Source organism: Sminthopsis crassicaudata, chromosome 2 (genome assembly GCF_048593235.1).
Source record: "Sminthopsis crassicaudata isolate SCR6 chromosome 2, ASM4859323v1, whole genome shotgun sequence".
Lineage (NCBI taxonomy): Eukaryota > Metazoa > Chordata > Mammalia > Dasyuromorphia > Dasyuridae > Sminthopsis > Sminthopsis crassicaudata.
The window spans coordinates 292,254,467-292,270,201 of record NC_133618.1 but is presented as its reverse complement, the minus strand read 5'-3'; the positions used below and the strand labels follow the sequence as shown (position 1 = coordinate 292,270,201).

The 15,735-nt window shown below is 42.3% G+C and overlaps 2 protein-coding genes across 3 annotated transcripts in view; both read right to left on the bottom strand.

Annotated features, from left to right (window-relative positions):
* The window catches only part of GPR68 (G protein-coupled receptor 68), a 45,341-nt gene extending 42,663 nt beyond the window's left edge, over positions 1-2,678 (bottom strand). Inside the window, exon 1 of the mRNA XM_074289720.1 lies at positions 3-2,678. The gene's annotated coding sequence lies outside the window, so the exon portion shown is untranslated. The remainder of the gene's footprint in view (positions 1-2) is intronic.
* A 5,758-nt stretch (positions 2,679-8,436) lies between these two features.
* Positions 8,437-15,735, bottom strand: part of CCDC88C (coiled-coil domain containing 88C) — a 221,760-nt gene continuing 214,461 nt past the window's right edge. For both annotated transcript variants that reach the window (XM_074289718.1, XM_074289719.1), the window contains one exon: positions 8,437-11,031. In XM_074289718.1, the coding sequence (XP_074145819.1) occupies positions 10,003-11,031 (1,029 nt within the window). In that variant the 3' untranslated portion in view covers positions 8,437-10,002. The remainder of the gene's footprint in view (positions 11,032-15,735) is intronic.

Below are 15,735 nucleotides of genomic sequence, written 5' to 3'. Positions count from 1 at the left end.
ACCTGAGAGGCTCGCGGCGGCGGCGGCGGGCTCAGCGCGCCCGGGACCGCTCCGGTGAGGCATCCTCCGGCATCAGGCGGCCGCGGGCGGGCGCGGGGCTCTGCCTCCCTCCGACACACATCGTACGCGGACTCGCTCCGGGGCAGAGGAAGCAGCCGGCGTCTTGTGGCCGGACCGGGACCGGCGACTGCGCCCCGCCGCGGGGCTGTCCCACATTCGCTTCTGCCCTCCGCCCACCGGAGCGCCCTCCCACGCAGGGCCAAACCCCCAGAGATGAAGTCACGCCGGCCCGTCCGAACCCGGCCCTCGGGCCACCCGGCATCCTGCGAGCGTGCGCTCGTGGCTTTACAAAGGGCCTTCTCAGTGGTTAGGTCGCCCTGGAGCGTGCGGATGGGGCTCTGTGGCACGCGTGCACACCGCCGGGCGCCTCGCCCGGCCCCGGCACACTCTGACCGCTATCCCACCGCACACGCTTTAACTAACTCCTGTGGGCGCGGGCAGCCCGGGCTGTGATCCCGCCCCCTGGGCCCCGTACTCCCTTAGGAGGCTGGGGGGGATGGAAACTGGGACACTAATAGAAAGGCGGGCACAGACTCTTCCTAACCATCTCCTAGAAGGAACTTTTGAGGCCGGTAGAGTTCACTCTTTTATCTGAGGTAAAATGCACAGTTTTGAAGTCAGGGGCCCCGAGTTCAGATCCCAGCGGGGCTGTTTCTGAGCGGTGTGACTCGGTGGGTCTGTGCCTCTGTCTCCCTTTTCTTTCTCCCTCTAGAAAAAGTGAAGCCGGTTTCATGAAATAATCTCTGTCCTGTTCATTTCCAAATTCACCATAAGGAAACAAGAAAGACAGAACATTATTGGAACCCTTCTCAACTTTGCGTCTTTTGTTAATGCTGTCCTACTCGGACCGTTAAAGTTAATCTCTAGAAGGGGGAAAGAGGATGGATAAGAGGAAAAAAGTTTTTACAACCCCCGGCCATGGAGTAGGATATGGTGGAGTTGGGGTGCTTAGGAGTCCCCCCTTCATCTGTTGGGCAAATGCCAGGGAGAAAACACATTTCTAGTGGCTTCATCCCCAAACCCTGGCTCAGCCCTTCCCCCTTGTCCTTGTTTTGAGAACTCGAAACCTCCTTTTGACATCTTTGCAAAAGTTGGTGCCTGAATGAAAATGTCATACTATTCAAATACGGGTCTGCTTAAAAAAGAAACCCCCAATTGCAGAAGCCAAATCTGTCTCCCACACCGGAGAGAGGAAAGGAGGATCGTGGATCGTAAGGTCAGCTGACTCAGTTCTGACGTGGAGGAGGCCCGACGTTAACACGCCGGGACTTGGTACCTGCTGCCGCCCTCCGCCCCCACCGCGCGGCACTCTCCCACAGAGCCCGACTCTTTGCAGAGGCCTGGGCATGTCCAAGAGTCTCCGCCGGCCGGGGATTCACGAACCCAACGCCATCTCTTCTAGATGGGACTCCCGACCTGGGACTGGATTTATTCTATGGCAGCTGTAAACAGAACAAGAATTTATCCTTCCGAAACAGCTCCTCAGCTTGTCAGACCCACCCTCTACTTAAGGAGAACTCCGAGGTTCAGAGCCACAAACGAATGCCATTGCTTTGCAGATTGATGATGAGAAGAAAAAAAAAAAGAAAAAAAAAGCAATGAACCTGAACCTAAAGTCCGAGGACTGTAGTTCAAGAGCCGTAAGCTAGGTTCAAATCCCAGCAGGAGCACTTGGGAACAAGGGTGACCTTAAAGCAGCGGCCCAAACCTCAATGGATAGATAGAAAACTGAGGCCCAGAAGTTAAATAATTTGCCCCAAACTACACATGTAAGGCAAAGCTGGGTTCAGAACACAAGTCCCATGGCCTGACACATATTGTCAAGGATATATTAAAGTTCGTTGCAAACCAAGAAATGCTATATTAGCTGTTATTGTTTACTACTACTACCACTATTACTGCTATTATTACTACTACTAGCACTACTGCTGATACTATTACTACTACTACTAAATGCTGCTATTACTACTAGCATTACTAGTGCTATTACCACTACCATTGTTACTACTACTACCATTACTACTGCTACCTTAAATGCTGCTATTATTACTACTACTACCACTACTACTATTACTACACTATTATCTACTACTACTATTAAGTGCTATAACTACTGCTAAGATTACTACTACTAGCACTCTACTACTACTATACTACTATTACTACACCATTATCTACTACGACTATTAAGTACTATTACTACTGCTAAGATTACTTCTACTAGCACTACTACTACTTATCACTACTATCACCACTGCTACTATTATTACTAACACCACTACTACTGTTACTGTTACTACTATCATTACCACTACTATCATTACTATTGCTACCCTAAATGCTGCTACTATTGCTACTACTACCACTACATCATTACTTACTACTACTACTACTAAGTATTATTACTATTGCTATGATTACTACTACTACTAGCACTACTATTGCTACTATTACTACTACCACTAAGTACTACTATCACCACTGCTATTATTACTAGCACCACCACTACTGCTATTACTACTACTACTACTATGTGCTACTATTACTATTACTACTACTACTACTATGTGCTACTATTACTATTACTACTACTAGCACTTATATTGTTACTATTACTACTAGTATACTATTACCATTACTGTTACTATTACTACTGCTACTACCATTACTCCTTACTCCTACTACTAGTGATACTACCACTAGTATTGTTACTATTACTATTACCATCACTATTAGTACTGCTACTACCATTACTATTATTACTACTACTACTGTTATCACTGCTATTACTACTACTACCACCACTACTCTTACCACTATTACTACCACCACCACAATTGCTACTATTACCACTGCTACTACTACTACCACCACCACCACCACTTGTACTACTAGTGGATATAAATGAAGAGAACACCCAACCTGAGCTGGGAAGATTTAAATTTAAATTTGGTCTCAGACACTTACTACCCAAGTGTGACCCTAGGCAAGTCACACAGCTATTTGCCTCAGTTTCCTCATCTGTAAAATGATCTGGAGAAGGAAATGGCAAACCTCTCCCAATGGGGTCAAGAAGAGTTGGACATGACTGAAGTGACTGAAAAACAGCTTTATTACACCTGATCTTAAGGATTCAGATTGAATTCTGACTAATTTATTGCCTACATAATGGATGAATAATGTCATTTCTCTGGGCCTTCATGAACTCTCTACCATAGGCCAGAACAGGGTGGGTAAAGGTGTTTTGTTGTTTGTGTTTGTTATGCTTTTAAGTTGGACTAAGTGCATTTTCTTTGTCAATGAACATATCCCCAGATCTCTGGGGATTCATGGAGTAGTAAATTACATCACATTTTACACACAATTTAACTATAACTGAGAACTCGGATCAGACAAGGACTAATCAGGATTCCAAGGGCTGAGGAGGACTGATTCTCCTCACCTGTCTGAGGCAGGGTGGATATCCTCAGGATGCAAAATAAGGGAGACATTTTGTTTTGCTTGACTACTCATATTTGTTAGAAGGCTTTTCTTTCTCTTGTTTGTTTTCAAGACAAAAAGGAGAAGATGGAACGGAGAGAAAACAATGCTTATTGATTAAAAAGGTTTTTTTGGTTTGTTTGTTGTTTTTTTAAAGATTAAAAAATTCCTGCCACACACTGGCATTTTACATTTCTATCGACTTTAAAGTTAGAAAGTTCTGTGATGATCTTTTTCGATCTTCAAGTCTGCTTCTAGGAGCTAGGATGTCCATTTTGTGGGTGACAACTTGGCACAGTGGGGTGTTAGAGTCAGATCCCAAATCCGGCCTTAGACAAGTGCCTAAGTTGTGTCCAGCTGGGTTACTGGACAAATTACTTGCCCTCTATGGGCCTCAGTTTCCTCATCTGCAAGATGGAAATCATGCAGGACCTACTTTACAGGGTTGTTTGGGAATTAACGAATACATTGGCAAAATGCTTTGTAAACTATAAAGTGCCATATGAATATTAGCTGATTATTACAAGGGTAAATGGTTTGCCTAGACTCATTAGTGGAAGGGCCAGGCTGAAAGCCTCCTGATTTCTGCTCTGGCAGTGCCTTTGCATTATTTGCCCTCTCCCCACCCCTAATTTGAGGGCAGCAAAGTGACAATGGCTAGAGCCCCGGGTCCAGAGTCAAGAAGACCCAGATTAAAATTTGACCTGAGACTCTTACTAACTATAACCCTGGGCAAGTCACATAATTCTATTTGCCTCAGTTTCCTCACCTGCAAAATAAACTGGAAAAGGAAATGGCAAAGATACAGTATCTTTGCTGAGAAAACCCTCAATAGAACAGGAAGAGTCAGAGCTCTCAGAGCTCTCCCACTCAGACAATCGTGCTTTCCAATAAACCATGACTAACTGAAGAGTCAGTGCCCCCTCCCAATCAGGAGCTGTTCAAAGAAACACACCTGGAGCACTGAAATGGGCCAAACCTTCTACCCTGGAACAGAGTCTGGGACTCTTTCAGCATAGAACCCTCATGAGCAAAATGAGGTTGCTCCATCTGGAAGGTAACCAGGAGCACAGGTGTCAGAACAAGGATCACATCAATTAATCTATTGGATTATCATAGCAAAAATCACCTTTGATTGCACTGGCAGGTAGCACAAATATCTTATCCATGTTACAGATGGGGAAACTGAGGTCCAAAGAGGTGAAGGGACTTGTCAACATTATGCAATGAGAAAGCAGCGGAGTAAGAATTCACACTCGAGTCCTCAGATTCTAAATGCAAAAACTATGACACTTCATTTAAGTACCTCTTTACATCTATAAAAGTGCCTCATACATTCATCTCACAACCCTGTGAAATAAATACTATGGGTATTATTATCTCCATTTTTATAAATGAGGAAACAGTTTAAATCTGACCTCGTATACTTATTAGCTGTGAGACTCCAGGCAAGTCACTTAAACCCGTCCTCAGTTTCCTTATCTGTAAAATAAGGATAATAATAACACCTGTTTTCCAAGGTTGATGTGAAGATCAAATGAGATATTAAAGTTTGCCTTGGACCTATATCATTTCATTTGCTCCTCATGACAACCTTATGAGAAAGATCCTATTATCTTTCCCATTTTACAGATAAAAAAACTGAGATCATGAAAGACTAAATAATTTGGCCAATCACACTGTGGATTAGTGTCTGATGGAGGATTTGAATTCAGGTCTTCCTGACTCTCCGTGTAGTGCTCTTAATTCACACAATATCCATTTCCCTCTTTTTATCCTCATGCACTCCCCATCTCCATCCCCTGAACACCCAGCAGCCATTTGCCAGTTCTTTTCTGTATTTCACGATCCACTGAGCTGACAAGCACCGTGGCTTGGTCTCTTGTAGCCTGCCCAGCTGTCCCATCCCACTGCTATTACCGCTTACAATGTGCCACTGATACCGATTTATCTTTGCCCTAATAAAACATGCTTGCCTATTCCATAGCTTTACTTCATTATACATATTTGATTAACACTATAAATATTATTTTACCCTCACAATCACCTTGGAAAGTATTATCAATTTGTCTGTTTTATAGTTAGGAAAAGTGAGGCAGACAAAAATTAACTGACCTAGCCTGAATCATACTTAAGAGTTAAATGTTTGAGACAGGATTTGAATTCAAGTTTTCCCGTCTGGCCCAGGGCTCTGTCCACTGCACCACTTAGCTTCCCTCCAACTTATAGAAGAAGTACTGTATTTTTTAATACCTCCAAATCGCTCAGGAGGGCTGAGCACAGACCTTACTCCTAACTTGTCATTTTTCAGATAAAGAACTAACTCCCCAAAAGGTTAATATCCACAGAGGTAGCCACAGAGAAGGACTTTAAACTAATTCATTTAACTCATAAATTAAATTAATTTAAATTCAAGTCCTCTGATTCCCAAATAGGGATAATAATAGCACTTTCCTCCCAGTCATTGTGAAGATGAAATGAATTAAAAATTATAAACTGCTTAGTTAGCACAATGCCTGGCCCAGAGTAAGCACTATATAAATCTTGGCTATTTTTGTTATTAACTCTGATCAATCTACTCAAAGGAGGCAAGTAGACTGGAGAGAATTCACTTTGGACTCAGAAGATCTTAGTTTGAACTCCTGTAGCTGGATGTAATCCAGGCCTCAGGTGTATCTGTTGAACCTCAGTCCCTCATCTGTCCTGAGGGGACAGACCAGATGGTCCTTTCTGGTTTGAAATAACCATTTGCTGGCCCTGGAATCAGGAGAATCTGAATTAAAATTCAGTCTCAGACACTTAACCCTTCCATCTATGTAATCTTGGGCAAGTCACCTAATCCCAATTGCCTCACCAAAATTTTTTATAATAATAAAAATCGATAGAGTGCTGAACCTTGGGTCAGAAAGAGTTCAAATCTGGCTTTTCACACATATCCTGAGGCAAATAATTTAATCCCCATCTGCTTCTCAACTATAAAACAGAGCAAACCTAGCTTTCAGGGTTGTGAAGATGAAATGGGATATTTACAAAATGCTTTGTAAACCTTAAAATGTTGTGAAAATAGTGTGACCCACCCAGATACGACCTATGACAATATACTGAGATTCTTTCTTCTCCCAGCTCCAGACATTGTTGTTCAGTTGTTTTAAGTTGTGGATGATTCTTCACGACTCTATTTGGGTTTTCATGGCAAAGATAGTAGAATGGTTTGCCATTTCCTTCTTCAGCTCATTTTACAAATGAGAAACCTGAAGGCAAACAGAATTAAGGAACTTGCCCAGGATCACATAGCTGGAAAGTGTCTGAGGCCAGATTTGAACTCAGGAAAAGGAGTCTACCTAATTCCACAACTGGAGCTCTTTCCAGGGCACCACTTAGTTCTGGACATTATACCTAAATCCATGCTTAGTTTCTCTGGCTACCATGTCTCACTGCTGATCCATACCAAGTTTGAAGTCCACAAAAAAAATTCAGCTCCATCTCACATGTCTAATCATAATGCTTCCTTCACTCTGTATTTTTACAGTTAAAAAATGATGTTTATTTAAAAATCTTGCCTTTTAAATAGGGTATGAGAGGTAGAAAGGACCTTAGGAATTATCTAGTCTAAACCTTTTTTATTTTTTTTCTGGTTATACATGTACATTCATTTTTTAAAACACATTTCCTTATACTGGGAGAGAAAAATCAAAACAAAAAAAAAAAAGAGAAAAGAAATAAGAAAAAGGAGGAAAAAGAAAAGTGAACATAGCAAGTGTTGATTTACATTCACTCTCCATCAACCTTTTATTTTGTAGATGAGCAAAGGGAGGGAGGCCTGGATTTGACTTGAAGCTACACAAGCTGAAATAGCTAAATCAGATTTTGGACTCAGGTGCTCTGTCCTGCCCAATTTAATGCACTATTTACTATAGAGGGGTGATAAGTTAACATCACAAAAGTACTCACTGGATTTTCTTAATGCACATCTCTTAAAGGATATTTAATATTAAATTTAATTTACCAAAATCCATCCATTTTAGAGAAAAACAAGAAGATTCACATGAACTGATAACAGAATAAAGAAACCAACTAGTAAAACAACATACACAATACCTATAAAATGTAAAGTACAAACCCCTCAAAATTAGCATTTAGGTAAATAAATTATAATGATTAAGCTTGGCTTCCTCAAGAAGAACAGAGCAAATGTAGTTTCTTTCTTTCTTTTACAGAGGTAGAAAAAAGATATGGGTGTACACTACTGCATATGCTGTTAAAAGCTGATTATTTGGATGGAAAACACCATCTGCATCCAGAAAGAGAACTATGAAAACTGAATATAAATCAACACATACTATGTTCACTTTTCTTTTTTCTCTGTTTATTTTTTCTCTCTCATGTTTTTTCCCTTTCTGATTTTTCCCTCCCAACATGATTCATAAGGAAGTATATTTAAAAATGAATATATATATATACATATATATATAAAACAAAAATTGTTTGCATGTTTTTTACATGTAACTGGGGAAAGTAATTTTTTTAAAAAGTTGATTGTGTTGGTTTTTATGTTTCTTTTCAAAAAAAGCTTTCTGGTAAGACAGGGGAAATAGTTGGAAAAGAAAACAATATTTTAAAATATTAATAAAAATAAGATTAAGAAATAATTCAATTTATCCACTTTTTCAAGAATGCCTCTATTGTATAAAGAAAAGTATAACTATATTTTCCGGTGCTCTTTAGCACATTTAAAATGCCTGACTGTCAACAAGGGTCTCAGGAAAGCAAGCATTAATAGCACCTGTAGCCAGATTGTTAATGAAAACAGCTTAATAATTAAGCAGTAAAGACAGAAAACTGCTGGCAACTCTTTCTAAAGAAATATTCTGTTATACAAAAATAAGAGCCCAGCTGTTTTTTTTTTTTCTCCAGCAGTTTTATTAAAATCCTGTCCTTGTGTGGTTTAATACAAGTTACCAGGAGCAATTCCTAAAGTGATCTTATAAACAGTTTACAATTTTCTGGCATCCCTCTCACTAGATCGTCAGCAAATCACCAAAAGGGACATCTTTAGGGAGGAAAAAAATAAATCAACAAGTTTTCATATATTACAGGAAAAGCACCTTTATAAACAACTTTGAGACAGAATGAATGACACGAATCTGAATGGATACATAAAAGCAGTCAAGGAGATTTCTGACAGAAAAGAAAAATACCCACCAGAACATAAATAGATTCCCCCTTCCCCAAAATGTGTGTGTGTTTATAGCTCATATATATAATATATTAGAAGAAATTTGGTTTCTACTCTGGAAAATTATTCAGAGAGAGAAAGTTATCCCCTATAAGGGGGAAGGGGGTGGAAGCCCCTAAGCCTTTTTTCATTTACATGTTATTTACAAATGCTGGGCCTGGGAGATATAGCCTTCCTCTCACTTTCCAGGGCCATCTTTCATTAAGACCCAGCACATTTTAGCTCCAGTGTTTGTAGAAAAATCAAAGAAAAGGTAACCCAGCTCTGGCCTTGGGCACTGAGAGCAGAAGCACAGGCTACATGGTTTGAATTGGCAGGTAATCATTTGACCCTAACCGACCCTATCACCAGTGTTAAAAGAAATAAAGAATTCCTGGATTAAGATCACGGGATACTTGGGACTTAGAAAATCTAGGTGCCTGAAGGCTTCATTTTTAAAAATAAATTCAGTTCTGGGACATTTTCCCCATGATAGCTGGGTTGGTGACATAATGCTTCTCAGCTGCCTCTTGGGATTGACCTGGGCCTAATACAAATCTGCTCCAACCCTCAAATTCTACTGTAGCCCCTGATCCCTTGTTTTTCAAGCACTCTCTCCAGGAGGGGACTGCAAGCTTGGGCAGATCCAGATTGTTCTGAGTATAGGACTTAGTGACAGAATGTATCTGCAGGTCACACTAGCTAAATTTGTAGAAATTATCACCAGAAAATTGGCCACCAAGAGATAAATTTGGGGGGGAGAGGGAGAGAGAAACAGTAAGTCAAAAAGACTATTATTAACGGGTGGAGAGGTCATGTCTATGACGTACTCACACTGATGAGACCTTGAGACTACTTCAAATCAGCTTTCAATTTTATGTCTGTTCTTAGACTGGTTCCAAAAACAAATTAAGTGTCTTAGTAGGGATTTATGATAGCGTCTGGAATAGAGGGAAGAGAAGCTTTAACATTTAATTCTAAATATTGACCATGCTAAAGTGTACTTCATTCAGGAGAAATAAGTTACCGGAAGCAGCAGATAAAACGGGACATGTTACAAATTTGGGGGTGGAACGCTCTTTAAGACTTGGCACAGTATTTCAATGAGGGGGAAAAAAAAAAACTCCTCAGAATCCCTTCCCTTTTTCTAAAACTGCCCCTTTTTCCCCCGAACCACAGGCAAAAAACAAACCCCAAGAAGCCGAACCAGCCTACTCCAATACCAAAGCGTCCTTAGAACGGACGGGTCACACACAGCCATACTCGTACCACACAGTCTGCTGGTCCCCGCTCGGCTCGGGAGACCCAGGGGCACTTTTTGAGCCCCCTCCTCTGCCGAAGTCATCCAGCCCCAGAGAAGGAGCCAGGTCGGGAGCTTTAGTCTGGCTCTTGGATGTGAATCCATCATTCTGGCCCGGCCGGGAGGCCCCTTCCCCCTCAGGGAGCACCATGCGGACGGGGGCAATAGTGGCCACTTCCCCAGAGTGCGGGGGGGCCTTGGGTTTGGTCCTGGCAGCTGAGACGGGAATGGAGGAGAAAGGCTGTCCGAGTCCGGGACTGAGACATTCTTGCTGCTGAGAAGAGCCCGGCCCACTGCCACTCATGGAAATGGCGGGAGACGTAGAGGCCTGCTGATGAGGGAGCACTCTCTCTTCCTTTGGGGGAGCCAAGGAGAAGCGCCTCGAATCAAACTGACGGGTGCGGGGGCTGGGACCCTGGGAAGAGCCCCCGATCTTTGCCGACTGGGGCCTCTCCCTGGAGAGGGAGTGCAGGCTGGAGGAGGCTGCAGGGGGTCGGAGGGTCTGGCTACCTGACTCCTTCCCTCCATGGGCATCCCCCCCCAGCTTCTGGGGAGGGTCTTGTTTGTATCCTTCTGGCCCACTGGCCCGTAGAAGGTCTGCTGATGCCAGGCTGAAGGCCCTGCTTAACGAAGCACTTCTCCCAACAGGGGCACTCGAAGAAGGTGCCAGAGGGGCCTGTTTGGGCCGGCCCAGTGGCAGGCTCTGGGGGGGCGGGGCTGACCTCAGGGGGCCAGGAGTAGCTGCAGAGGGCTCGGGCTCGCTCTGTCTGAAGTTGGGCTTGACGTACTGTCCTGGTTTCAGCAGCTTTCCCTCAGCTGTGTGGACTGCCATTTTGATGGTAGGTGCCACAAAGTTGGTGGGCATTTTTGTTCCCTCTTTCCTGACCGGGGGGCCCAGGGGGCTTCCAATGGCAGGAGGATCATTGGCCTTTCTAAAGTAGTCATTCAGCAGGTCGTCCCGGCCCGTGGGAGCATCCTGAAAAGCAGAGAGGAAAAAGTCAAGTCAGAGAGAACACAAAGGGACACGTCTGAGAATCCATTTTCTGTGCCAGGGTGTCAGGTGGAGTTCTGCATGCAGCGCATGGCAGGAAGCACACAAATGGCCAAAGTGGACTGGAGTGAGCTGCCCCCGCTGGTTCTTGTGGGAATCCCTCAACTGATCAGCTGTAGTAAGGGCATGGAGGGGATAACCTAGAGAATCAGACTCTATAACAGATTTAAGAACCACAGAATGTTAGAGACAGGAAGAGATCTTTTATAGAGGAGAAAATTAAAAAGGAAAATTTCTTGCCCAAGGTCTGACAGCTAATTAGTGGAAGAGCTAGGACTGAAACCTAAACAAGTGGGCACCCTGGTTAAGATTTTTTTCTCTTCTATTCAACATGTCAAAAATTAGAGAACCGATTGATCTGAATTCTATTGCCTTTTGTTTTCACCTTGAAGGTGTGAATATCAGAATTAACTGGAGTTGGCAAAAGGGATAGGTAATCCATAAATTGCCTGATGAAGATTGATAGTGCTCACCATCCTTAATACCTTCCTTTCAAATATCTTAGTAAGCAACTACTCTGTATCAGGAAGCAGGAGAAGAAATGGAGAAAGGGGAGAAGGAAAATAGGAGGGGAAGAAGAAAGAAGAGGAAGAAAAAGAGGGAAGAAAAAGGGAGATGGAAGAAAGAAGATAGAAAAAAATGACAGATTAATTAGAGAAATGCAAATTAAAACAACTCTGAGGTATCACCTCACACCTCTCAGTTTGGCTAAGATGACAGGAAAAAATAATGAAAAATGTTGGAGGGAATATGGGAAAATTGGGACACTGATACATTGTTGGTAGAACTGTGAAGGGATCCAGCCATTCTGGAGAGCAATTTGGAATTATGCTCAAAGGGTTACAAAACTGTGCATACCCTTTGATCCAACAGGGCCATTACTGGAACTATAGACCAAGGAAATGATAAAGGAGGGGAAAGAACCCACATATACAAAAATGTTTGTAGCAGCTTTTTTGTGGTAACAAAGAATTGGAAAATGACTAGAGGCCCATCAATTGACTGAACAAGTTCTGGTACATGAAAATAATGGAATATTATTGTTCTATAAAAATAATGAACAAATTAATTATAAAAAGGCTCATAAAGAATATATGAACTGATGCTGAGTGAAACAAGCAGAATCAGGAATACATTGTACACAATAGCAAGAATGTGCAATGATTAACTATGAAAGGCTTGGTTCTTCTCATTGATCCAAAGCAATCCCAATGAACTTTGGATAGAAACACACGCTATGTTCACTTCTTTTTACTGTCTTTTAATCTCTCCCATGGTTTTTCCCTTTTGCTCTGATTTTTCTCCCTCAACATAATTCATAAGCAGCGTATATTAAAAATAAATAAACTTAAAAAAATAAAAAAAAAGAAAAAATGACAGAATAAGAAAGCTAGAGAACATAGAAGAGATAATCATTGGGAAGCATGTGAAAATGAATTACACTGAGACATCCCAATTGACTGGTCTAATGACTGTCAGTTTCTTAATCACTCAAGCATCAGCAACCAGGGATCCCCACTACCTGAGCTGAGAAACCAGTTCAGTCCAAACCAGAGAACTAATCATAATCAGTGCCTTTTCTCCCTATGTGAGGCCTTTACCATTAACCTGGTGGCAAAGAAAGAAAACATAACTCAAGATTTGATCACATTGTGTAGCATCTGCAGGAGCTTCTCAAAGCCATCACAGTAGCAAGTCTTATCGTGGTTGTTCAAGAACTCAGGCCCCGCTGTCTCCCACATTTCCCTTAAACCATCCCATCCCCTTTCCAATAATTGTAACAATAAAAAAAGGCATGCAGGTTGTGAGAGTGGGACTTCAGTAGCTGATGCTGTAGGGCTTAGCAAACAGTGAATTATTAGTGAACTGAGTGTCCAGTGCTCCTCTTAAAGAGAAGCTTAATCCAGTTTTTGTCAACATTTTTGTACTAAAGGTGATGAAGCTGTATCAATAAACAAACATTTATTAAGTATCTACTATGTGTCAGGCACTAGATACACAAATGCAAAGGAGGAAATCATTCCTACTTGCAAGGAATCTCCAATGAGCTGAACTGGACTGGGCTATAGTTGCTAGGCTTAGTAAAACCTGAGATTCACATGAATTATAGGATTCTACGGCTAGAAAGGCCATAAGAGATTAAGTCTAAAACTTCTTGTTTTACAGAGAAAATATGAGATGATATGAGTTGTCAAAAGTCCCAACAAAGAGGAAAGGCAGAGTTTGATTTCAAGGCCAATACCAAGTATGCTGTACAAACCTAATTTTAAAAATCTTTCAAAAGGCATTATTCTCCACTCTGACTTCCCACACTGACCAGAGTCCCACACTAGGTCACAGTCATCCTACACTCCCCATATCCAAGCAGTGAAAGCACAAGCGGTTTTGGTTATTGCTCTGGGGAGTTGTGAGCATTAACACAAATCCAGAGTCAGCTGCCCATGAGCTTGCTTGAGATAGGGTGAGTCATGGGCCCTGGGCACTGGAGTGGTATCCTTGAGAGATACAGAACAGCTGTTCTCCAGCCAGCCCTGCCTACTCCCAGCCTCAGCATGCCTTGATGAATCAAGGTCCAAGGCCCAAGTCCTGAGACTCCAGGTGTTGGAAGAAAGAAAAGGAATACAAGAGGGGTAAAATGAGTCAGCTTCTAACAGAAACTGCTGCAATGAAATAATCCGTGTCTCTGCTAAAAAGGAATAAGCAATGGGTCAGAGAATGGGAATGGGATTGAAGACAGACAGTGATCATGAAAACAAATTTAAATATGTGGAAATGCAAGATGTCCAGCATAGAGATGATATAATTTTAGGATTATGGCAAACTTTAATACCAATCTGCCTGTTGTTTCCACTTCCCTTACTACCACTAGGAAGAACAGGCATTCCAAAAAGAATGTAAGCTTTCTGAGCACAGACTTAGGAAGGGAAGTCTCTGCACAGTCAGATAATACACAGGACCAGGGACAAGAACCAGAGAGAAGATGCATACAAGAGTCCCATACCCATGTTTGGGGTCAGGGACTGGTTCATAATTCCAGCTCCCTCTGCCTATTAGGGCACAGTCATGTGCCCTGACGTAGGAAGGAGCCCTAGAGACTTCAGAAGCCTGGCTGAAGGTCTTGCTTAGTGAAGCTGAGGCATTTAAGGGAGAGGTAGTACGGCCTATTGAGGTCTGCCCAGGGCAAGCTTTGGGGAGGCTGGGGCAGTCTTGGGGAGTCAAGAGTCCTAGCTGGGGAGTCAGGCTCTGCCTGAAGTCCAGCTTCACATACTCCTCTGGTTTGAGCGGCTTTCCCCTGGCATTGACCAATGGTCAACCCCACTCTATTTGGACCCATCCATTCCAATCAGCTACCAAGCCAACTCTCACTTACTACTAACCATCTAAAGTCTATTCAATGCCTCCATTTCCTAACCATTCAACCTACTCCTGAACCCTGTACAATTTGGCTTCCACCCCCACTACTTTACTGAAACAGCTCTTTCAAAAGTTACCAATGACTCTACTCATTAAATCTGAGATCCTTAATTCAACCCTCAGCCCTTTGGACCTCTATAAGTTTCTGACACTCACTATTCTTCCCCTGTATGGCTTTAGGGACACACTCTATTGGATCTTCTAACTGTCCAGTCTGTCTACTTTGATGACAAATGGCTTAACATTTCCCAAGAGTTTATCATAGTCTAATTTTCTTTCACCACAATCTCAATGGCTTCAATTACCATATATCTCTGTGCAGATGTCTCACATCTCCAGTCCTGAATTTTCCTCTTTGTGTCAGCCATTAGACAATCAAATGCAAAGGAGGAAATAATTCCTACTTGCAAAGAATCTCCAATGACCTGAGTTGGTGCATGGTGGGTGGAGATAGCAGTGTTTAAGTCTCCTCTCTGAGTTTTAGTTCTTTATATAATGAGCAGGGAGAAGTTGTATTAGATGGTCTTTCTGATTTAAATCTATGAACTTATTTCTCTAACTGCTTAGAGAAAATTTCTACCTGGATATCAAGCTGTCAACACTTAGCACATGTTACATTCTTGGGATGCAAAGGCAAAAGCACATGGAAAAGTTTACATCCTAAACAGAATAATAACCTTGTATACAGAAGATATATCCAATATAAAGAGAAGGCAAACTCAGACAGTAGTAATGAAGAGGTTTAGGACTTGAATTAACTCTTTCAAAAAGTCAGAGAAAGCAGCACACAAGGAAGGAGAACATTCCTGGTGGAGGAGTTAGTGAAAAAGCATAGAGATAGGAAATGGGAGTATCTCATAAAAGGCAAAGAAAGGCCAGCTGTTGGATCATGGAGGAAAATATGGTGTAATAAGGCAAGTAAGGAAAGACAAGAAGAGGCCAGGTTGCAAAGAGCTTCTAATTTATATTTGATCCTGAAGATAAGAGGGAATCAATAGAATTTCCTGAGCTTTAGGAAAAGTCACTTTTGCATCTGAAAGGAGAATGGAAGGGGAGTGTGTGGGGAGGGGGGTGGAGAATTAAGAAATTCAACTATGGACATTCACCAGAAGACTACTGCAACAGTCTGGGCATAAGGCAGTGAAGGCCAACTCCAGGGTGGCAGCTCCATGCATGGAGAGAAAAGGAGCACAGAAAAGCCATTGTAAATGACAA